The following is a 25597-nucleotide window of genomic DNA, read 5'->3' as shown; positions in this document are numbered from 1 at the left end:
CCAGTGGCAGTAGGACAGGTAAGTGGCCGACACTAAAGCGATTGGGAATGGAGATGACACAGAAAGGAGGAAATGAAGGAAGAAGTCTCTAATCTGATCCTGAGCCTACTTATTCTCCATTTGTGTGACAATATGACAATGCACAGGTAACTCACCTCCAGTGAGCATTCAGAAAGAAACACACATGTACCAGCTCTTTAAGGTTGTCTTGGGCAAACCAGTATCTTAGAATTTGTGTATGAATTTCCAAATTAACTGGTCAGTGTGAGCTCTCACATACAATCTGCTGAAATTATTAAGTGAGTAGTTTCAGGGTATTGTTTTGTTTTGTTTTTATGTAAGTCGGTTGGAATTTATCTTAAAATATCGAATCATCCATTTCACAATATACCTACTTAGATTTGTTTTTGTCTTAGGGTTCATTTTTAAGTTATGTGTATGTGTGTGTGTGTGTTTGTGATAATGAGTGCATGTATGTTGCTGTCAATAGAGGCCAGAGACACTGGGTTCCCTGGAGCTGAGTGACAGGCAGTTGTCATCTTCCCACAGTGGGTGCTAGGAACCAAATTCTGGTTCTCTGTAGAAAAGAGCATTACCTGCTGTGTTCTAAGACTGTGAGCTGTATTGCTAGCCCAGGCTTTCTTTATTCTTAGTAAAGTCTTGTCATTTTCACTATAGAGGTAACCTTTGTTACAGTTATTACTAGGTGTCTGGTGCGTGCGTGTGTGTGTGTGTGTGTGTGTGTGTGTGTGTGTGTGTGTGTGTCCCCAGGTGCGTAAGTGGTGGCCAGAGATTAATGCGGCTATGAAGCTTGTCTTCTTTCATTTCTCTCCACTTTATTTTTGAGACAAGGTCTAAGACTTTGCAGGTCACTGTGTGTCATGGATAGTTCCAATTATTTGCCTTGAATCTGGGAAGACAGAACCTCAACTGAAAAATTGCATTGAGAAGCTTGGCCCATGGGCCTGTGAGTATGTCTGTGAAGCATCATTTAACTGCTAACTGAGAGTTATCAGCATTCAGTATACCTCAACACAGGTCTTTTAGGGGAGAATTCTTTTCACCAGCATTGCAAAACTTATTCGTTAGTGTTGAAATTGTAATAGTACAAGGTTCAAAGTCACGGTCAGCCTAATTTCTGCAGCGGGCGGGGGGTGGGGGGAGTGCTCTGGTCTTCATCTGCATCAGCACACTTTCTGAAGTGGCAAGACTTGCAAAGGAGCTTACCTCACAAGAACCGATGAGGAATGGCTGATGCCAAGCGTGAGGCGATATGATCTGTGGTCTAGAACTATGTGGCCCAAGGAAGACTTCATCACTGTTAGAATAGTAAAGAAGGCTGAGGGGCTGCCCTCATGTCTCGTGTAGACCCATTTGTGAGTGACCTGGTCAGAAAAACTAAGACTACTTACAAGTGAACGGTAAGAGTAGGAGCAGGAGTCCCAAGTGGAAGATTCAAACAAAGTTCTTAAAGAATAGTTGAGCGGAAGCTGTAATAGCGTGGATCCTGGAACTAAGTTCCATTTATTATTTATGAACATTTTCAAACGTTCAGCTTACATTGCTTTGTTCAGAAAATTGTAGGAATTCCTTTATTTCAACAGCTCACTAAAAAATAAATCTCCCTTGAGAGTCTTTGAAAGTTTGGATCATTTAAAAGGCATATTATTAATTTTACTGAGTTAATAACCATTATGATCTAGTAGTGAGGATAATATTTATCATGGGACATCTTAAAATGCATATTATCATAAAATGCATAATAAGGACTTTCCACCTATATAAATTGAAGTTAATAGATTGTAAGAACTCAAGTGGGCCCAGTAGGGTCTTCTGAAAGCCTGGTTTAGGACCTTGTTAAGCATGCATTCCTTTCACATCATATTTTAGAGATTTTGCTCTACTTATATTCAAACTTGAATATGTTTGTTTTGCTTAGTTGTGCAAAGATAAAAACAGAAAACTATTTTTTTCCAGTACATTAGTCTACAAAAGAGAAAAAGAGATTTTTTTATGGTTAATCTTACTGGTTTTAGTTTTAAGTAACACACATAGCAAAATGTCTATTACAATTAGTAGTTGCTGTACAAAACATTTTATGACATATTGCCATGCACTGAGAAAATCTTTTTTTTTTTGCATGTCACAGTGTGAGAAAGTATGTGTTTCTGTTTAAGCTGTATTTATTGTTAATTACCAATGAATATACTTTAATGAGAAACACCAGATATAAATTATACTCAGCGTCTTTCATACTATGGCTTGCAGACTGCCTACATTGAAACCTCCTGGGCCACTAGATCAGAAGCAGCTATATGCCTTAGAAGTTTCAGAAGTACCCTCAGAGATCCTTTCACAACAACCAAAGATTGAAGAGCAGTGGTCACCTTTATCTGTAGTTATACACACACATGCAATGCAGGGAATACCTGGGCTTACACTGCCTCTCCCTCTTCCATCAGGCTATCTGCTTCCACTCACTGCACAGTGTATGTAACACATCTATAGATGTTACCTAGGGAAAGTATCACGCCAGGCCTAGTATCAGTTTTCTGCAGCCAAGGAGCCATGCCCACTTTGGTATGTGTGAGAAGTCACCCAGCTTTGTGACTCACTGCAAATTTGAACACAATTAACTTCTACATATTCTCTTCTAAGATTTAGGGTCTTTTCAAACTCCATTTTGATGGTTCAAATTAAAACATAACACCAATGTCCACTCAAGTCCTATGGACTTACAGTGAATCATCATGCTATGCCACATACACACACAAACAAAAACACAAAAAGTCCCCACCCTGCCCTGTCCTTTCATTCTGCCATATTCCTAAAACATGGAATTAAAAATGTCAAATTATGTGATGTTGTAACTCCATAAGAATTTTTTTATTCTTTCTCATAATAGAACTACACACAATATCTCCAACCCAATTCAATAAAATTTGTACTTTTCTGTGGCCAAGACACAAGACTCCACTAGGGTTCTGTATTCTCTTGAAAAGCTTAAACTCTGAATCTTGAACTGAAATGGATCCATGAGTCCTGTCACCGCCACAATTCAGGTAATATAGCCAGAACATAAAGTAGAATTTTGTGTATGAATTATCAAGATAAGATCTTTTTCCACTGTAATGCTGTTGTTGGAAACTGGCCTTTCTCTAATAGATCCCAGCAGAAAATTAGTAGACTAAACTGTCCTTACAGAGACAAAATGAAGGCTAATCTGGACCATTTGAGAGTGTGCTTCTCTTGTGAAAACGCCTGGCACTTCTTAGACATCTCTACGAACACAAGGAGTTTACTGAGTCCTGTGTTATAGGATCTAAGGAAATAAAGAAGAAATAGATACCAGCATGTGTGCATGAGCACATACCATTGCTTAGAAGAAACAACCACCATCTTTTTCTCCCATGGATGTTGTTTTTGTGTGTTGGTTTTGTGTGTCAACTTGACACAAGCTAGTAGATTCATCAAAGAGAAAGGAGCCTCAGTTGAGGAAATATCTCCATGAGATCCAGCTGTAAGGCCCTTTCTCAATTAGCAATCAATGAGGGAGGGCCCCATCCATTGTGAGTGGTCTCATCCAGGGCTGGTAGATCTGGGTTCTATAACAAAGCAGGTTGAGCAAGCCCTAAGAAGCAAGCCATAAGAAGCAAGCCAGTAAGCAGCACCCCTCCATGGCCTCAGCATCAGCTCCTGCCTCCAGGTTCCTGCCCTGCTTGAGTTCCTGTCCTGATTTCCTCCAAGAATGAACAGTGCTAGGGAAATATAAGCCAAGTCAACCATTTCCTCCCCAACTTGTCTTTTGGCCTTAGTGCTTTTTTTGTTTTATTTTGTTTTCATTTTATTTTTACTATTATTGAAAACAGATTCTTTTATTATACAATACATCCAGACTACAGGTTCCCCTCCCTCCACTCCTCCTGCCACAATCCCTCTCCCCCAGATCGCTCCATCCCTTTCCCTTCAGAAGAGCTCAGACCTCCAGGAAATAGCAACCAAACATGACAAAACAAGACACAAGAAGACAAGACAAAAGCCCTCACATTCTTTGCCCTGTTTTCCTTCTTTTGAGAACTTTCTGTTCAAGTCTCCAGCACATATTTTGAGTGGACCATTCCTATTCTTGATTCTTTTTAAATTTTAGTTCTTTATATATTCTGGATACTAATCCCCTGTCAGATATGCAGCTAGTAATGGTTCTCTCTCTTTCTGTGGGTTTTTTCTTCACCCGGTTGATTGTTTCTTTAGCTGTGCAGAAAATTTTTAGTTTTATGAAGTCCCTCTTGCCAATTGGTGACCTTAATTCTTAGACAAATGGAGGGAGTCTGATTCAGAAAGTCTCTTTCTAAAACTATATTATATATGGTGCTGTCTATGTTTTCTTCTGGCAGTTTCAATGTTTCAAGTTTTATGTTTAGATCTTTGACCCATTTGGTGTTTTCTTGTTGTTGTTGTTATTGTTATGGTTGTTGTTTTTGCAAGGAGATAGATATGTGTCTAACTATCATTTTTATTATTACTTTTTCGTATATAGCATGCCTCATTTCATCTTCTGAGTGTGGCTATCCAGTTTTCCCACCACCCTATGTTAAAGATGCTTCTTTTTTCCAGTGTATGTTTTTGGTGTCTTCATCAAATATTAGGTGGCTGAGTTAAGTGTACTCATTTTGAGTCATTGGTTTTGTCCCATAGGTCTACATGTCTAGTTTTGTGTATATATGTGCCATATTGTTTTTATTATGGTGGCCCTAAAACAGTGGTTCTCAGCCTATAGGTGTCAATCTCTTTGGGAGCTGAGTGATCCTTTCACAGGCATCACTGAAGACCATTGGAAAACACAGATATTTATATTAGGATTAATAACAATAGCAAAATTACAGCTATGAGTAGCAATGAAAACAAATTTATGTTTGAGGATCACTCTAACCTGAGGAACGGTATTAAAGGGGCTCGACATTAGGAAGATTGAGAACCACTGCTCTATAATATAGCTTAAGTTCTGGAATGTCAGTTCCTCTAGCATTATTGATTTTTGTTCAGGATAGTTTGGCTGTCTGGGGTCTTTTGTTGTTCCATATGAGTTTTTAGGATCATTTTCATGTTTGCGTGAAAAATGACAAGGGGATTATTATTGGGATTGCATTGAATCTGTAAAGAGCTATGGTAGAATGGTCATTTTCACAATGTTATTCTACCAATTTGGGGGCATGGAGTGTCTTTCCATTTTCTAATGTCTTTCTTATCTCTCTCCTCACTTTACTTCCTTAGTTAGGTTCATTCCTAGATATTTTATTTTCTTTGAGGCTATTGCTAATGGAAGTTGTCCATGATCTTCTTCTCTATATGATTGTCCTTGGTGTACAAACTAGCTAAGTTGATTCTGTATTCTGGCACATCACTGAATTTGTTTAGCATATCTAGAAGTTCTCAGGAAAACTCTTTGGGATCTCTTACATACCAATATCATGTCGTCTTCAAATAGGAACAGTTCACCTTCCTCTTTCCCCATCTGAAACACTTTAATGTCCTACTCTTTGCTTATTGCTCCAGCTAGTACTTTAAGCACAGTACTGAAGTGGAGTGGGGATGCTTGGCATCCCTGACTTGTTCTTGACTTCAATGGGAGTGTCTGTTTCAAACTTTTTAAATTTATGAGGAGGTTGGCTGTGAATTTTTTCTATATAGCTTTTATTACATTCTCTCTAGCCCTACATTCTGTAGGACTTAAAATGAAGGTGTGTCTAGGTTTTTTTCCTAGGTCTATTGAGATCACCATGTATTTATTTTTCCTTAAGTGCATTTATGTTATTACATGTATTGACTTGCTTGTGTTGAACCAGCCCTGCATTTTGAGAATAAAGTCAACTTGGTCACGGTGTATAATCTCTTTGATGTATATATGTAGTCTGTCTGTAAGAATTTTAATGTGTGTTTTTGAGTCTACATTCATCAGAGATATTGGTTTGTGGGTTTGTTCGTGTGTGTGTGTGTGTGTGTGTGTGTGTGTCTTTATTTACCTCTTTGATTATCAAAGGAGATTAGGAGTACTCCTTCTGTTTCTTTTTCTTTCTTTTTCTTTCTCCTTTGCTCTTTCTTTCTTTCTTTTGGAATAGTTTAAGAATTGGCTGTAGATATGCTTTGAAAATCAGGTAATTCTGCTGTGAATCCATCCAGTACTGAACTTTTCTTTTTAAACCTGGAATGATTTTTATTATTATCTCACTCTGTTTTGTTATGGTGTACTAAGGTTATCGCTTCTGCTTGGTTTAATTTTCCTGGTTTAGCTGAATCATTCATTTCTTTTAGATTTTCTTGCTTAATAGAGTAAAGTTTTGACAGTATTCCCTTGTAACATTCTGAATTTATTTGGTGTCTCTTGTGTTGTTTCCCTGTTCATTTTTGATTCTGTCAAATTGACTCTTCTCTTCCTTTGGTTTTGTGTGTGTGTGTGTGTGTGTGTGTGTGTGTGTGTGTGTGTGCCTGCTTGCATGTGTGTTTGTGTCTATTTTATTGATTTTTTTTTTGCTCAGATTTTTATCACTTCTTGACATCGACTGTGACTAGATTTGGTTTGTTCTTCTTTTTCCAAATTTTTGAGTTGCAGCATTAAAATCTGTTCTTTTTTTTTTTCCTGTGGGCAGTTTAAATCCCCCTTATAGCAATCCATCCAGTGTGCCTCAGTGGTTTTATTATGTCATGTCTTCATTTTAATTTCCATATAGAAATTTGCTTTCTTTATTGATTTCCTCTTTGACACATTCATCACTCAGTAACAAGTTGTTTAATTTCCATGAGTTTATGTATTTCCAACAGATTTGGTTTTTGCTGATTTAAATTTTATTACCGTGTGGTCAGATAGGATACATGGAGCTGTTTCAGTCTTTGTGAATCTGTAAAGATTTGCTTTGTGTCCCAGGATATGGTCTATTTTAGAAAAGCTTCCATGTACTGGTGAGTAGAGTCTGTGTTCTTTGCTGTTTGGGTAGAGTATTCTGTAGATATCTGTTAAGTCTCTCTGAAATATGATATCATTTAATCCTATTTATCTATTTCTTGTTGGATCACCCATCTGAGAAAGTGAGGTACAGAATCACCTACTATTAATAGATTAGTTGATGCTGATCTGTACCTTTAATTCCAGCAGTAGATATTTTGCTTAATGAAATTGAGCACACCTGATTTCAGTCTAGTAAAGTTATGTCTTCAGGGTTAACTGTTCCCATGGTTAGAATGAAGTGTCTGTTTATCTCTTCTGATTAGTTTTAGCCTGAAATCTATTTTGTCAGATACCAGGATAATGATGACTGCTTGCTTCCTGGTTCTATCTGATTGGAGTACTTACACCTATCCTTTCATTCTGAGGCAGTTCCAATCTTTAAAGTTAAGGTGTATTTCTTGAAAAAAAAAAAAACCCTACATAAATGGATTGCGTTTCTTAACTCATCCAATCAGCCTGTGTCTTTTGGTTGGAGGACTGAGGTCACTGATACTCAAAGTAATTACTGAAAAATGTGTGTTAGCTCCAGTCGCCATGTTGTTGAATTTTGGTGCTAGTGCGTTCTCAGTGGAATTTTGTGCTTTCGTAATTACAAATTCATATTTTTCTACAGTTTCCCAACTATGCTCATATCTTCTTCATCCTGAAATATTGCTTCCTTTGTTTTCTTTAGGGTTGGTTTGGTGGATATAAATTCTGTAAGGTTGTTTATATCATGGAAACTTTCTCCTTCAATTATAGCATATAGTTTTGTGTGGTATATTAGTCTAGGCTGTATGTCATGGTCTTTTAGGATGTGGAATCCGTTGCTTGAGGCTCTTTTGGCTTTCAAAGTATCCATTGAAAAATCTGTTATTCTGATGTGTTTTCCTTTATATATGACTTGTGTTTTTTCTCTTGTAACTCTCACTACACATTCTTTGCTTTGTATACTTAGGGATTTAACTACAGCAATGCCATGGGGATTTCTTTTTCTGGTCTTGTCTACTGATGTTCTGTGTGTTTCATGTGTCAGTATAGGTGGTTTTTCCTTTGGTTTGGGGGAATTTTTCTTCTGTATATTGGTAAAGATCTGGTCTCTGCCATTGACTTTGGGTCCTTCCCCCTCATCTGTGCCTGTAATTCAAAGGTTTGGTGTTCTGTGTTTCCTTGATTTTCCTTTCCCATAGAGATGTGGGATTCCCCCTATTTCTGGCTGCTTTGGTCTAGATCCTCTACTCAAGTAGAGTTCTCGTGTTCTGTCTTGCTTAACTCGCTCTGCTTCTGAGGTTGTCCTTTGAGTTTTCTAGCTGAGTTATTGGTCTTTTCCACTCCATCTTCAGTGTGTGTGTGTGTGTGTGTGTGTGTGTGTGTGTGTGTGTAGGTGTGATTATATGTGGAGCCTAGAGGACACATTTAGGTGTCCTCCTCAAGTCCTCTCCACCTTATGTTTTGAGACCAGGACACTCGCTGAAGCTGGATCTCACTGGTTGTGCTGGGCTGACTGACCAGTGGGCCCTGAGATCTGCCAACTATGCCTCACCAACTCTTAGACCAAGGGCATGCACCTCACCTAGGGTCTTGATATTAGTCTTTTAAAATATGGGTACGAGAGGTCTGAACTTGGATCCTCATGCTTGTTAAATTGTTAATCGAAGCATCTCTCAATCCACCTTGAAGTATCTTTTTCTGTGTGTAAAAGTCATTTATCACCAATATCTCGATCCATTCATTCTATTATGGCAGCATAAATGGTGATATTTGAACTTTATTATTCTCTCTACTTTATTAGCTTTAATGTTTCTGTAAGAAGAAACTTTCTTGAATCAATTCCCCGATTACCACCAGTTACAAAGTTTTATTAAATATTTTCCACTTTATACACTTTTCAAAACTGAGAGTTCACATCTGCAAATAGTTGCCAATTATATTTTATTGTTTGGGCATAATAGATCTGTTTTGACTCATTGACCTTGTCCTCACTGATAGTAAAATTGTCCCCAGTTTGGTAGTAAAAGAAATTTCACCTAGCCCCTGAGTCTCGTCATCATGGGCCATTCATCTTTGTGAGGTGCAGCTGCTGGGATGACAAATCATTTAGGTTTTAATGAACCGCAGGGGCTAGCTTAGCTTTTGTCTGCAACATAAACGCTCCCTGCACATGACAACCGTCAGGACTTTCTTTACTCTTGAATTCACGTGGCTTTTAATATTGTGGTTTCCCTTGCAAAGTGACACAGATTAATCTTCCCCAAACAGCAATGTTGAACTCGTCTATCTGCAGTGCTTACCTTAGTACAAGGCTTTGAATAAAATTGGGATGCTATCAATTTGTTTGATTATTTAACACTTCACAACTTAAGTGGGCTTATTATTGTAGAAATGTTTTCAAAATTCAGTAGAGGTACCTTTGCTTGTTTATTATAGCGATTATAATCTGATTTAGTCTGAAAATGCTTTCCATTCTTAAATGTATAGTTGAGTGTGTTTCTTTAGTCAAGGTCCAGTGATTAGAATTAAGCCACACAATTTATAATAGCAATAAGATAAACTCTTTAAAACATTGTATTTAGAAACGAATTAGAAAGTGTAAACGTAGAACAGATGAACTAGTCAGAGGTAGTATAGGAAAAGTATTCACCTTTTCCTACACAATTGAATAATAAGATATTAAAGTATCATTTTACTCTTGACATACCAAGAGTACATTTTTCTGCGATTAAGGATACCATCTCACTTTCCTATACGTTATGTGACTTTTCTAGGAGACCTGAACAAGTGTGTTCATCTGAGGATGAACAGATCATAGGACAAGGAAATGAATCCATACAAATCTAGCTTGGAGAACCAATGGATTTGGGGGGGGGTTCCTTATAGGAGCATGGGTAACTCAAAGACAGAAAGCCTACCCCAGCGTGGGAGAAGACTCGAGAAAGCTTCCCAGTGAAGGATCTTCGATCTTCAGTTGTTGTTCAAGTAAGCTTAGGGAGCAGCTTTGAGCCCCTGTAACTTTCAGGGCTTCCTGAGCCTTATAAATTTCGTTAGCTTTTTGAGTCTGAATGAACTTTCCTCCTCCTTCCTGAAGGAATGTTTCAATCCAGAGGAAAGAATGACACAGATCATAGCTAGGTTTTCAATATCATGAATTTATAGTAATGGATGTTTCTATTTTGACAAAAAAAAATATGGGCAGTTCATAAACACCTTTCACAGGAGGTTAGCTCAAAATAATAGCTAGGAAATACTCTTAGCTCAAGTGTACAGATACAGAAACTACAGCTCAGAAAAAAAATGTCATGTTTTTCTCTATCATAAAATTCTTTATGCTCAGCATCTTGTTAATTCTAAGAGAGTGGCAATTCATTTAAAAGTGTATTTCAGAAACTTTCATTCCTAAAACAGAAAATTTAAAAAAAAAAAGATCTGTAATGCACTCATCCTAGTTAAACAAGAAATGAGTTAGGGACAGAGAGGAGAGCAATGGCTCCCGGACCCTGCTGAAATTGGCCTACGATGATTATGGAGAATCCCATGGATCTGTCATTCTGTCTGGACACCAGGCAGCAGCTGCAGAAGACCGAATTGCTTCTCTCAAATGTGTATTGAGTTTCATTTCCTTTCCGCATCAGCAAAATAGAATGAAATGGGGAATTTTGGAAGTGGTCTGAAATATTATTGCTGACATCGCTGTAATTTGGAAACGGTCGGACCATTACACAGATGATTTGGCAGTTTGGGGAATTTACTCTGCATGTGGCACCAGGCCTGAGTCAGCCTGACACTGTCATTTCAAATTCCACCGTTTTCCTCAGGATTCTCTGTGATCTTCATCAAAGAATTGTTTGTGGGAGACCTACTCTGTGTGTCTGTCCTTGTGTACATCTGAGAGCTGAGTCAGTCCAGATTAGTAGCTTTGTAGAATGGGCCTTTCATGTTTCATTTGATGTCTTGTTTTTGCCCATCATCTATCTCTTCCCATAGACATCCCTTCGGACCTGGCTTTCCCCCAAAGCACCACTCTCTCGTTCTATTCCACTAGCTAGGATTTATGGCTATGCTGCCTCCACCTATAAAAACCAGCCACCCCTCCCCCACTCCCTTTCTGTCTCTCTTTTTCTATTTCTGTTGTCTTGCTCTCTCATTTCTAGAGGACTCGATTCTTACTATTTGCCATTTATCACCTAGAAACTGCTGTTGTAAGTGATTGGAAGGGGTAGGCTGTAATGTGCAGTTTGCTAATGTCCTGCGCTATCATGTTTCCCATGGTGCACTGGTTAAATGCGCCCTGTCACCATGGGGAGTTATGGGAACAATTCTGAAAATGCTTCTTTTGTCTCTATTCCAAATATTCGGGTTTCGGGAGCCTGGAAATTCTGAGACTGTATTAGTGAGCATGAATGACCATCGCCTAGATGTATCTTTCCCAAAGGCTGAATCTAAGAGAGTCTTGAATTTTGCAGTGCTCGTATAAATGTCCACTGGGCAGTTTTCCTCCTGCAGCAATTAGCAGAGTTAACTGCTAGCTATGACTCTGGAAACAATAATAGGCTCTAGGTTAAACTGCTTCTTAAATGGAAGTGTCTACTGTTTGAGTCAGCAAATCATCACAGATCTTTCTAGATCTATTGCTGTTGTAGCTTGTTGCTGGCTGGCTGTCTTTCAACTCAAGTTTGTAAATCAGGCTAGGCTCACAGGGGTGTGCCCGCCTCTGCCTCTCAAGTGCTAGGATGAAAGGCCTGGACCACCACTCCAGTCTGTTTTTAATGCCAGTGACTAGAGAAAAAAACTTAGCTAGACATGCATTTTTTGTGTTTCAAGTAATAGACCTTGCATTTTGTCTTAGAAATATTTTTGAAGAACCCCACTGAACATGTCTCTTGAAAGTTTTATTCTTCAATTATAGAATAGGACACATCTTAAGAAGTAGGACTGCAGGAAGGTTGTTGGTGAGCTGCCTCTCAGTGAGGGCACCCGGGCAAATGCTGCAGAGGTCGCCTCAGGAAAGCAGAAGACAGTGGTGTGGGACTGTCCCTCTGTCAAAGCTGACACACTAGTGGACTAACTCTCCTTACATTGATACTCAGAGCATCCACTCCTCCTACCCCTCCATTCTCTCTTGCCAGGTTCAAATGAACTTATTGGCTTCAGGACAATTCTAGAGAAAGAAAACCAAGGAAAGTGGCAAGGATAGAGTTAGAAATGCACATTGGCGGTACACACAACTTTATAGGAGCTGCCCATCAGCTGCAGCCAAAAATCAATGAATGCTCTAGTCTTTGTCCAAGGCCTGTGGACAAAAGGAACTTACATCAGATGAGTTTGTACTTTTACCGAACAAGTAACTTGCAATGGTGGAAGTTCTTTGAGCATGGAAGTTACTTAGAGTCTCTGACCTATACCAGGAAGTAGGGATAAAAATACTAACTAATTGTGGTTTCTGAGAGAACTGAATGCAGTGCTTGTGGAGCTGGAGAAATGGATCATGGTTAAGGATATACATGTGCTTACTTTTCTATCATGAAAGCACCATGGCCAAGATAACTTACAAAGAAAGCATTTAATTGGGCTTATATTTCAGAGTTAGAGTCCATGACGGCACAGCAAAGGCATGGTGGCAGGAACAGCTGTGAGCTCACATCTCTATCCCCACAGGTAGGAGTCAGTGAGAGGCACACTGGGAGGAGTCTTTTGAAATCTCCCCTCCCCCTCAGTGATACACCTCCTGCATCAAGGTCCCACCTGCTAATCTTCCCAAACAATTCCACCAACTGGGGTCCAGGCATCTGATCCATGGGCTGATGGGGGCCATTCTCATTCCAACTGCAATAGATCATATTTTTGCAGAGGGCCAAAGTTTATTTCCCAGCTCCTGTGTTGGGTGAGTCACAGCTACTATAACTCCTGTCCTATGAAGACTGACATATCAGGCCTCTCTTCAGGCACCTGCTCTCACACGCACAGACACATTTAAAAAATAATCTGTCCTGCATAAAGCACAGATCCTGGTGGGGAAATATGTGCTGTTACGTTACTGGTGATATCTATAGAAGTGTATAGCACTAACGTTAATAACTCCCCGTTTTACATACATTTCAGGGTTAATTACTACACTGTAGAAAGGACTGTGCTACTCAACTACATGATCTAACCTTAACATTAGTTTCCTGAAAGAACGGACAGTAGGGAAGCCATTGGTGAGATTTAACTCCCGCATGTCCTCATAATTTGATTAAAATTGACTAGAATTCTTTTGGTTAGAATTGATTTTAGGCTCCCATCAGTCTAACTTTCCGGGTTTATATTTTTAAAGAAAGCTTCTGACAGTCTATGTCTTTAAAAAGAAATATTTCGTTGTATAAAACCGAGTCAAATACCAAGAAACAACCTCTGCTCCTCCTGCTCGCTAACTTCCTCTGATGTCAAAGTGAGTAGAGCGTTCCTTAAACTCGAGAGGCCTCGGATGCTATGGTTTTGTCCCTGCTCACTTCCCTCCAGGGGAGAGAGAGAGGCAGCCCTTGCTTACTATTTTCAACTTTCTTTTGTTTGAGATGTACTAAATATGCAACACATTGGATGTATTTTTTTTTCTTGTCTGGATTTAAAACCCACCACTTTGGGTTTTTTGCAAACAATGATAGAATTTAAAACAGAGAAGCCTTGGAGACCATCTGCTTCCAGCGTAGGGCCTGACCAGTTGATTCCACTTAAAACAAGCTCATCGTCTAGCATCTATGTACTTCTTTGGTGTTTTACCCCTACATACTTAGCCTGACTACTCGTTAGTTTATACTTCTTTTTCTAATGAACAATGAGAATTCTCCCTGCTAAGTATTTTAATCAATCTGCCACAAAATAATATTTTTCTAATGAATTCTTGATTTATAGTAACCTTATTAGTTTGCTAATAGTTTATCAAACACACTGTGTGTTCTCTTACGGATCGCTTGCTCCATGCCTGGGGATGTACTCTCTGCTGAGAGCCCCGGCTGCACCCAGCTACCCATCCTTTTCATCCTATAACACTTACAAGTATTATTTGATCAACCCAGAATTAAGTGCCAGACTGCACAGTTCATCCCTTCTTTGCATTCTTTTATTACTACATAGTTTTGGTCACTGAAATGTTTCATACATGAATCTATTACATATATACACTGTATACACAATAAATTTATCAATGGTTTTCTTCACTGGAAGCAGGGTTACTTCCCCTCTAGGGGGTATTTAGAGATGTCCGTAGACATTCTTATTTGCTGTTATCGAGGAAATGTGGAGTAGAAGACAGGCTGGCTTCTGACCTACAGTGAAAAGAGGCTTGGGATAATACTAAGCACCCAGCAGTATAGGGGACACCCCACACTGGAGAGCTGACGAGAGTTCTGAGGTTACATGACCCGAATGGCAGATAGATATGTATGTAGGTAAAGAGTGAATGGACCTTTACTGTGTACTATGACTCTGCCAGTTCCACACCCTTCAGTAAAAACACTGACCAGCCTTTTGTCTTTTTTTAAAAAAAAATATTTGTTTATACATTTAGTATATGGAGAGATGAGTGTGTGTGCACACACATGCATATGCACACACACGCACACATGCACATGTGAGCATGTGTTTGTCCATGAAGACCAAAGCAATCATATCCTCTAAGAGCTGGTGTTACAGGCAGCTTTGAGGTATCCAATGTCTCGGTGCTGGGCACGAAACTCAGCATTCTGGAAGAGCAGCCAGCTCTCTGGACCACCAAGCTGTTGCTCCAGCCCCTGCGTGCCTTCTGGGACCCACACTGTGAACATTTTAAGTAACGTTGCCTCTTTCTTTGAAGAGATCCAGATGCGCTGCATTTTGGTTTCATAATGATTTTATGTTTTGAAACAAATGGATTTAATATGTTTAGAATGCTGGCTTTAAATCAGGGTGACTGAGTTGAATTAGGGACCTTGAGCATATGACTTAATATCTCTTGCCTTTGGTTTACTCCTATGTAGAATATTGGTGCATATAGTAGATTCTTCTTCTTCTTTTTTTTTATTAACTCGGGATCACTTTGAAGTAATGTGCTGCCTCTTTGACTTTCTGCTACAGTGTACCCTCTTACCCTACAGTAGGGTTAACTTCAACAGACCATTAGGTCTGTTCATGGCAGCATCACAGTCACCGCCTCAGCATCAGCAGCATGACTACCACCATCTTCACCATTACCATCCTCTCCATTACCATCCTCCCCATCACCATCCTCAACATCACCATCCTCACCATCACCATGCTCATCATCACCATGCTCATCATCACCATCCTCACCATCACCATGCTCATCATCACCATCCTCGCCATCACCATCTTCACCATCACCATCCTCTCCTTCACCATCCTCACCATCACCATCCTCACCATCACCATCCTCACCATCACCATCTTCACCATCACCATCCTCTCCTTCACCATCCTCACCATCACCATCCTCACCATCACCATGCTCATCATCATTACATCATCACAAACACTCATCTCCCTTTGCCCTTCTTTCAGTCAGTGCCAACTTTTCTAATGTCCTGTAAGAATATATGCTTTTAACTCTATTTTGAGGTGCTGAAAGCTGAACCCCAGATTTCTAGGCATATGATATGCAATAGAATGGAATCACTGGCCCGAGTTATTTCAAACTTGAGATTGTGTTTGTGGTCAAATATATTTTAAATATTGATGATGGTACCTGTGAAATTCTATTTGTCTTCCTGTGACAAAAATTTCACTCCACTTTTATAAATAACTGTTATCCACCTTATAGTCAACACTTTTTCGTAAATAGATAAATATTTTCTTCTCTGTTGATGGGATTCTTTTTTAGAATTTATCTGTATATACATAGATGTTTTGCTGAATGTATGCCTGGATAATACACATATGGGCCTGGTACCTTTGGAAGCCAGAGGAGAATGTCAGATCCCCAGGGACTAGAATTATAGACAGATTTGAGTTCCCATGTGGGCACAAGGAAATGAAGCTGAGTCCTTGGAAGGGCAGCCAGGGTTCTTAACTGACAGCTCATCTCTTCAGCCCCGTAAGTAGGACTCTTGTCATTAGAATCTGCAGATTTTTAATGTCCTTTTACACACTCCATTAGCCACATCCTATGGTGCTAGGCACACAACCCCTAAGCTTTCTGTCACAGGTAGTATTCTCTGTCTAGATCATCACTGCCCGGGTGAATGTTCTGTCATGACAGAAAATGTGTGGAGCTCAGTGAAATGATATCCCTTGAAACGTGTCTAGGACAATTGGGAGATGATTCTTAAATTTAGGTTCCTTCATGATTTTTTGTTTTGCTTTGCTTTGCTTTGGGTTTGGAGCATGGGGGTAGAGAAGACCTGCATGCCTGCCGTTGCATACAAAGGGGAATCAGAGGACAGCTCAGGAGATCAATTCTCTCCCTGCACTATGTGGGATGAAGTTATTGATCTCGGGTCCCCACATCATAGTGGCAAGTGCCCTTACCTACTGAGCCATCTCTTTGGATAGAGAATCAATTTTTAACTTTTAAAAAAGATTAATCCAGTGGCCACCGAGACTCTGCAGTAAGTATTCACCTGATATTCTAAGCTTAAACTCCTCACTGCATTTCTAGTCTCTACATGCGACGAAAATTGAATTTGTTTGTTTTATTTTATCCGTGTGTTATTTATACTTCATTTTATTAGATGCCAATAATCTTAGATCATTGGAACTACACATATGTATTTCTGTTTATAGAGTATTTCATGCTTTAAAATGTTCTAATTTCTTAAAATTGGGTGATTAATTTAATATTTTAAAAGATTTATTTATTTTAGGTATATGAGTAAAGAAGAGGGCATCAGTTCCAGTACAGATGGTTGTGAACCACCATGTGGTTGCTGGAAATTGAACTAGAACCTCTGGAAGAGCAGTCAGTGTTCTTAACCGCTGAGCCATCTCTCCAGCCCCCATTAATTTAATATTTTTGCAAGAGAAATAACAATGCTTATCAAAAAATTTACAAAGATGTAAATGAAAAAAATCACCTTTGTGATGCAAAGTAGATATAGTACAGTCTGTTCACATCTTACACATACCCAACATACACTACATACATACATACTCACACACACTAAACACACGCACATACTATATTTACACACTCTCTACACTCAACATACATTCTGTACACAACATACTCTATACAAAATACTGAGGAGAAGCACTAATAGCTACAAAATGCATCAATTATCACTTTAATCATTTTACTTTGTTTTTCCCACTATTATTCCCAAGACATGTTGAAGGCTAATGTGCATATAACTAGTAAATGGATAAACAGACTAGCATTTTTTTTAAAGAAATTGAATTCTGCTAGGTTTGCATCATATACTAAGCAATATATCCATCTTTCAGGCAGAAATTGAACAAAAAATATTATGTCACTGTTGTTATGTATCATCCACCATAATATTAATGATCATCTTGAACAATTGTGACTTAATAAGAGCATATGCCATCTGCCAGAAGCCCATTATTAAGGGGTAGAGCCTCACAGTCAGCTATTGGATGGAACACCGGGCCCCCAATGGAGGAACTAGAGAAAGTACCCAAGGAGCTGAAGGGGGCTGCAACCCTGTAGGTAGAACAACAATATGAACTAACCAGCACCCCCTGAACTCGTGTCTCTAGCTGCATATGTAGCAGAAGGTGGCCTAATCGGCCATCATTGGGAAGAGAGGCTCCTTGGTCTTGCAAACTTTATATGACCCAGCACAGGGGAAGGCCAGGGCCAAGTAGTGGGAGTGGGTAGGTAGGGGAGCAGGGGCTGGGGGAGGGTATGGGGAACTTTCGGGATAGCATTTGAAATGTAAATAAAGAAAATATCTAATTAAAAAAGGGGGGGAATAGAGCCTATAAGCCTATAATGTATCGCTACCATCTGTGCCAGGGTTTTTACTTGCTTGGTCTTGTGATGGTAACTATGATGCTATGCACGTAAGTGAATGTGGTAACTATGGTGCTATGCATGGAAGTGAATGTGGTAACTATGGTGCTATGCACGGAAGTGAATGTGGTAACTATGTCTTGTCCAGCAGACAGTTTACAGACCCCTCTGCCTCCTTCCCTTTCTGCCTCCTTCCACACAAAGTTCCCTAAGCTTTGGTGAGGGGGGGGGGTTGTAATCAAGATGTCTCAATTGGAATGAGAACCTAATCTCGTTTTTAAAGAGTGCATACTGGTTGAGATATATTCACTGGATTTTTAAATTTGTTCTTCAGGTTCTACTGTTTAGATACCAGTAATTTTATAGTATAAAATAAGCATAATATGACTTTTGTAGTTGCACCATAGTCTATTTATCTGTGTGTGATAATTTATTGAATTGGGTAGCTGCACCATAGCCCATTTATCATTGTGTGATAATTTATTGGATTGGGTCCTTATTCCTGGGCATGTGGAATGTTTCTCGTAAATACCTCTATGTTTGCCATAAGATGCCTTAAGCTTTTCATCTGCTTATTTCCTTAGGATACATTCTTAAAGTAAAATCCCAAGGCCAGGTGGAAGAAACTGATTTAAGAGCCCTGAAATATATTGCCAAATTGCCCTCCAGAAAGTTCTTTCTTGCTTATAGAAGAAAAGAAATAATCCATCTTCTAAGTCTACTCTAATCATTTTTATGTAGTATTCCTTTGAACCTTTGAACTTCTCTGGTTTTAGGGCTCAGAATTGCTTATTTTTAAATACATGTTTTTTTTTCTCCAGAGGATTAGCCAACTAATCACTGTGTTACATACTTAGCCAAACGACATAGCTCTCTTGATTTTTCTTAGAAAAGACTTTGAAATATAACATTTTTTTTTATTGTTTAAATTATTTCTTTCCAGGGTGAACCAGGAGCCAAAGGAGACACTGGTCTGGCTGGTCTCAATGGACAAAATGTAAGCCTAATTCTCTTTTAAACAATGTTCTGTTTAGATTTTACCACGAAATAGTCTTTCTAACACAATTAAAGCTGGCTGTCCTTGGCAGAGCCAGCCACAGTCAAACAAATGGAAGGATGGAGGCACATTTTTATACAGTTATTTTACAGCAGTGTTTTCGTTTCATTACAGGGCTCTCAAGGCTTCATTTGTCTCGTGAATGTCTTTTCTTCCTCTTTATTTCTTGCTGACTTTTAAAAAAGCCTTACTTTCCGCTATCAATTTCTTCCTGCATATGTTCAATAGTGACCTGTGTTCCCAGCTGGCAGTCATGGTCCATGTCACCCATGTCTCCCTCTAGAGAAAGGCTATGTCTGTCTGTAGGATTGCATTTATGTAGAGGAGAAGGGAGAAAAGGAAGGCTGTGTTATATGGCTTAAAGGGCCACATTACCTACTTTATGAATCAAGTGTAAGGACACACTCCCCACAGCTCTCTCTGTCTAGTTGCATAATGCACAAAGCCTTTTCAATCCTTAACATGGCTAGAGGTACTCTGAAATTCATCTTGTGTGCAATAGACCTTCACAGCGGGAAAGAAGGATGGAAACCAATCTTTGTGGACCGTGGAGGAAGTAAGAAAGATCGTAAGAGACTTGCTTCCAAAAGAGAAACATCCCAGGAGTCACCCAGGCACAAGCTTCTTCCTGCCACCCTTGACTTTAGCTCCTTGTGTAGTTCCCAAGACTATCCATTCACATTGTTACTGTGACACTAAGTATCCATTCACATTGTTACTGTGACACCAGTCCTTCTTGCTCTTCACCTTTGCAATGAATTCCCTAGACTGTGTTAGCACTAGAACCAGTGGTTTCCCACCAAAGAGTCTGTACGTACTCTCATCGCCTTCTCTTGCTACATCAGGATGCTGATCAATTTGTTTAAATGCAGCATCTAACCTACTCTGATATCACTGCACATGGTACTTCACTCAATGGTAAAAGTTCGGGAGCAAAGGCCCATATTTTACCCTACTTGTGCCATTCATTGAACAAGGCCATACCTATGGAGAGTGCACTTATGGGGAGACAAGAATTCCTCCTGAATGGGATGGTCCTGCAGGAGTCAAGCACAACTCCAGTAAGAAAGGTTCTATTCCTTTCATCCTGTAATGTCTTGAGACTATGGAGTATACCACCAAGCAAGAAACAGCCCACTAATTTGCTCAGCAAGTCACCTGCCATAATGCCTTGATCTAGCATGCCAAAAAAGCTAACAGAAGACCGAGTTTCAAATTTCTAATGAAAGTAGTTCCTGAAAAAGAATGTTTTCATGGCCACCGCATCTTCCCAGCTAATATGACTAAAGAAGAAAGCAAGCTCTCATTACTTGCTCCTACTTCTTGGTCATGGCTCCTGAATATCTCGGGGAAATTCAAGGAAGGAAAACACCATCTACATGTCATCTAGGAAACTAGTAAAATCACCCTTTAATTCTGAATGGCAGATGGAAACGTCTCATTTTCCCACTACATCATGCCCCACACCACTGCCTGTTCTTCGGGGCGAAACACCTGACTGTAAACCAAAGCATTTCAGTACTTGTGACAATTCATGCTGACCTTGTAATTACAGGCATACCTTTTAGGGAATATATTATATGTTAATGGTGATTTTAAATCTCACTAAAGCTGAGTCACTATAGGGATTTTAGCTTTCAGAACATCCAGTTAGCATGCAAGGGAACAAATTCAATATTCTAAGCTTGCCAACTTCTAAGCTACTTTCTACATTACAGTGACTTGTAATGATTTAATATTTCCACTAAATGAATTCAAACAGGCCTGTCTTGATAGTTTTCACTGTTGCATATTAGATTTAGTGTGATGTGATGTATCGTATAATACATCTTTCTGTGTCAACTTTTTCACAAAATAGCTAGCCTACTTAGTTTAGAAAAAGAAAGCACACTGTGGTCCATTCTTTTTCAGCTGGGCACTGTGAGATTTAGGACAAGGCAATTCTCTGCCATGTGAGATTGTCTTTATGTATATGTATACATATAAATATGCATACAATAACATTTAATTTGAAAGGAGGCCATGAATTTGAAAGAGAGCAAGGAAAGGTGTGTGGGAGAATTGAGAGGGAGGAAAAGGCAAGGAGAAATGTAATTATATTATAAGCTCTAAAAAAGAAAAATGAAAGCAGAATATAGTGTGTCCTCAAGGTTCCCAAGTAATATGAAATAATAGCCTTTATTCATTGGGACAACAAGGCTATTTCTCTCTCTCTCTTTCTCTCTCTCTCTCTCTCTCTCTCTCTCTCTCTCTCTCTCTCTCTCTCTGTGTGTGTGTGTGTGTGTGTGTGTGTGTGTTTGTGTGAACTTGTATGAACTTTGGGTTTAAACTCTATAAAGTATTAATAAAAGTATTTCTACTGCAGTACAAGTGTACAAGTGATGGTTACTAAGCAATATAGAAATTGCAAAATTTTAAAATTTCTACAATGTATCCTTCAAAATATCTTAGAATAGACTTGAGATATGTGTAAGTATCCTATTGCTGTCTGGTTCGAATCCCAGCTTTTCCAGTAGCTACAGATCACATTTTTCCTTCTCGTTCCTTTATTTGCACAATGGGAAAATCAGATTACTAGTACTTGCAGATATCCTGGGAGAATCAACAGAGTTATCATGCGTGCAGCAGTAGAAGGGTGCTCAGCACACACAAGAATTGTGTGGGCAATCATTCTCTGTTATCAAAAGCTTTCAGATGTGATGTATTATCTTTAATAGATACCTCCTTCATTAGTTTCCTTTCATTCAACATCAGAAGAGTAGGTTTCAGTCATTCAGCTTAGTCTTTTATGTTTATTTTGATCTTTGAAACATCCTACGATAAAATTACTGTAACTGACATTTCTCGAATTACCACACAAATCTCCATACACCAGTGTGATCTCTACTACTAATTATAAAAACCCTGAAATGACAAAACCAGAAAGTATCATCTGGTGATAGCTGTTGCCATTGCTAGGAAACTAGATTACATCAGTAGATAGCTCGCTCAAGGAATTAATTAGTAGTTTAAATTTTTAAATAAAAAATATTTTATACTATTTGATTTTTTAAAAATGCTATATTATATGCACAGTAGACTTTTCCAATAAAAACTCTGCAGTCTATTTGCTTTATGTGAAAACGTCCCTCAGCTTTTGTTTTGCCTTTAGAGAAAACTTCCCATCTCACATTACATGCAGATACAACTACCATGCTTCAGGGAATAATTTTACTGAGAGCCCTAATAATAGATACCCATCCATGTCTCAAGTTTAAAATCCATTTCATTTGATGTTTCGTGCTTTTTAACTTAAAGTTTTATGGATTAAAAAGATAAAAACTTTCGTAGGTGAATACTGTGTTTGCAATACTGCTCTTTCCCCATCTCTCCCTCTAGCTTCTCCCATATCTTCCCCACCACTCCTCAAATTCATAACCTTTTCTATAATTTTCTTCACACACACACGCACACGTGCACATGCATGACCAACTGAGCCTGTTTTATGATGTTCTTATGTATATGTGTTTAGAGTTGATAACTGTTTTAGGACTGGATAACCCATGACTGGGCACATCCCTTGGGGGAGAAGATTCCTTTCTTACAGCCATTGATTGCTGATGGCTCGTCATCCAGAGATGGGGCGCCTTGTGAAATTTTTCTAATCTGCACTGGCTTGTCAACAGGTGCTGCCATTATGCAGGTCTTGTTTAGGCAACCACATTGTCAAGGTTTCATGGCTGCAACTCTGCTATCTAGAAGGCACAGCTCGGGCATTACAGACCAACACTCACACTTCTAAACATGTTTTATGTTTTTGTTCTGTGTCTTTTTTCTTCCCTCAGGCACTCAATAACATTGATAGCAGCAACAGCATGACAGGAGAAGAAAAATCTTACTTGCAAAAGCATCACCGAGCTGCTTTTCGGAGCCTATTACAAACCCATAGCCTTAACATTGCAGCACTTTGTCACAGGGGACATGAGTTACATGGTCTACTTCCATGGCCATAGCTGTAGGAGCTTGATGAACACAGAGCTTCTCTGCTGCATTTTAGTCTCTATGACTTACAGCACAGTTGTTACATATCTGTAAACCTGAGTGTGAAACACCACAAAGATGCCATTAATTAACACTTACTTGCCCTAAAAAACAATAAATAACCTTTGATAAGTGACAGCCAGCTAGTAACAGTTATAATCATTACAACAATGATTCTGGGCATCTCTTCAAAATAACTATTGCATATACCTTTTTTTAATGCAGGTACCTTGGCTACCTAGGGCGATGCGGTAACACTATTCTTTTCCTGACTCCCTAATGCCATATTGCAAAGTCTTGAGCAATGGTCTTATGTATATGTGTTTAGAGCTGACAACTGTTTTAGGACTGGATGAGCACATATAATAGACTTTCTGGCAAACAACGTTGAAGTAGCTTCCCACTTAATTAAAATAAAAAAAGTTATTCCCATAGCTATATGCTTTGACCTCTGACTGACCTTGACTTCATACCATATATCATAAGATGCTACCTTAGTGAGTTTCCTACTTGCTGTTTATTTCACCTGTACACTTTCCCCTGGGACTGTTCTGGGAGTGAAACCTTCTAAAATAGCAAGCAGTCCCCCGCATGCAGAGGTGGTTTCTAACCATCCCACCTGAGGCAGCTTTCTCCAGCATTTGTCTCATCACATCTACTGAAATGTTTACTGTCCATCTCACAAGTCATACAGGTGGCAAGAATCTTAATTTTGGGGAAGAAAAACACCTGAATTTATTTATTTATCTATTTACTTATTTACTTACTTAACTTACTTATTTGTAGCAAGGAAGACTTTTTACTCAAAACAGATGGAACAGGGAATTGCAGTAAGGGAGGGGGTCAGGCACATCTCCAGACACAAGGAGGACCTGGTTGTAGTTGCCGACAGCAGCATAGAGGAGACAATGTGGGGGAAATTACTAAAGGGAAATATCAAGTAAGGCACAGTTCTGGTCTAGAAGAATTCTTTGTAAAGACAGCCAAGAACTAGATGTCAAAGGGAGGAGATGAAGAGCAGATTCAATTCATACTGAGATTTGCCAGGGAAAAACCAATTACACCATATGGGCCAAATTTAAAGTAAGCCTTATTTAATATTAACTACTGACCAAGGGATGGAGTTTGTCACACCCATTCCCTGGAATTTCCCCACTGAAAATGGCCTTGAGCCATGAGTCGTAGGGGTTTACATGGACAAATCTATAGGCCACTGTACTTTTCCATGAGACTTTATTATTTTCCAAGAACTACAACTCCCAGCATTTCAGGAAGTTACCTAGTCCTTGGGCAGGTGGGGCTTATGGGTTAATTTAGGGGATTGCAATTCCGAGGATGGAAGCGTTTTGTAAGCTGTCTTAGCAATACTTTTAGATAACCAAGTTGAGCAAGCCAAGGGCAAGGCAGGGCATAGTCCAGACTTAGCAAGAGCACTCAGAGGAACCTGATTTGTGTTAGGTAATAGAGGTTACTTTTGTTACCACCTTCTTCTCTTATGTCTGATCTCCAAAGTGATGCAGAAACACAGAGAGAACTAAAAACTCAAGACAAGAGTAAACATGTAACAGATTCTGTTAGTCATGATGGAGAAGGTAAAAGGAATGGGCAAAATTATTTTTACTAATATACATTACTTGATGCATTAATGCCAACATTATCATTTCAGTGAACACTATACAAAGTATTAACAAACTAACATTATTTTCTTATACTACACATTATAAAGCAAACTGGAAATACAACTCAGTAGTGAAGAACTTGACAGCATGACCAAGGCTCTGGGCTCTGTCCTTATCACTGAGAAGAATGGGGCTGGAGAAGAAGAGCATCCAATGAGCAGTTACTTTATCAGACAGAGTAGGTCTAGGATAGTGAGTGGCCACAAGGTACCGGGAAAATATTTAGTGGACATGTGCATAAATGAATGATAGAAATTCATTCACAGAAATGGCACGTCTCCCTGTGAGTGGTTAGCATATTCTTCTGCCAGCTTTTACTCTCAAGAATCTACTATTTTAGAAAGGAATAGATAGATATTCCAAATAATATTCCAAATACAATATAGCAGATTACTACATTTTAAATATTATTTATTAAACACTAAAACGATTAAAATACATGAAGGTATTTATTCATTTCAAAGTTGCTTTTCAAGTTGAATGTTTTATTCATCCTTTGTTCTTGTTAATGTTTGACATGGTTTTCACATTCTGTGCAACAAAATTGTTTCCTCTAGTTATTTTATTACTTTGGTTTGTCCTTAGATTTTTGTACTGAATACCTGTAGGTGCTGGGATGTGCGTTATTTATTCCCTACAAAACTCCCAAGCAGTGATAGCTAGATCCCTGTGCTAGGAACAGCAAGATGTTTAGACTTACAGTATGTAATATCACTCCCAAATGCACCCTTTTCCCACTGTTCCTCCTCACTCATCCTATGTGTTCAAACGAAGGAAGGCATCCTTCCTACTCACACCCAGTCAGGGTGTGTTCATCCGACTCACCTTCTCCTTTCCACAGAGAACACTTTCAGCTGAAGAATCGATGTGGCCATCACCAATTAAGTGCCTCCTCCAAACACCCAAGAATCAGGAGGATT

General features: G+C 39.1%; 1 protein-coding gene across 1 annotated transcript in view; it reads left to right on the top strand.

The window, feature by feature from the left end:
- The window catches only part of Col19a1 (collagen type XIX alpha 1 chain), a 321968-nt gene that overhangs the window by 100134 nt on the left and 196237 nt on the right, over positions 1–25597 (top strand). Inside the window, exon 12 of the mRNA XM_029539352.1 lies at positions 18865–18918. Coding sequence (XP_029395212.1) covers positions 18865–18918 — 54 coding nt within the window. The remainder of the gene's footprint in view (positions 1–18864; positions 18919–25597) is intronic.

The sequence above is a fragment of the Mus pahari genome, chromosome 5, assembly GCF_900095145.1.
Source record: "Mus pahari chromosome 5, PAHARI_EIJ_v1.1, whole genome shotgun sequence".
Classification (NCBI taxonomy): domain Eukaryota; kingdom Metazoa; phylum Chordata; class Mammalia; order Rodentia; family Muridae; genus Mus; species Mus pahari.
Note: the sequence above shows the minus strand (reverse complement) of the source record. Positions and strands in the feature narration are given on the sequence as shown.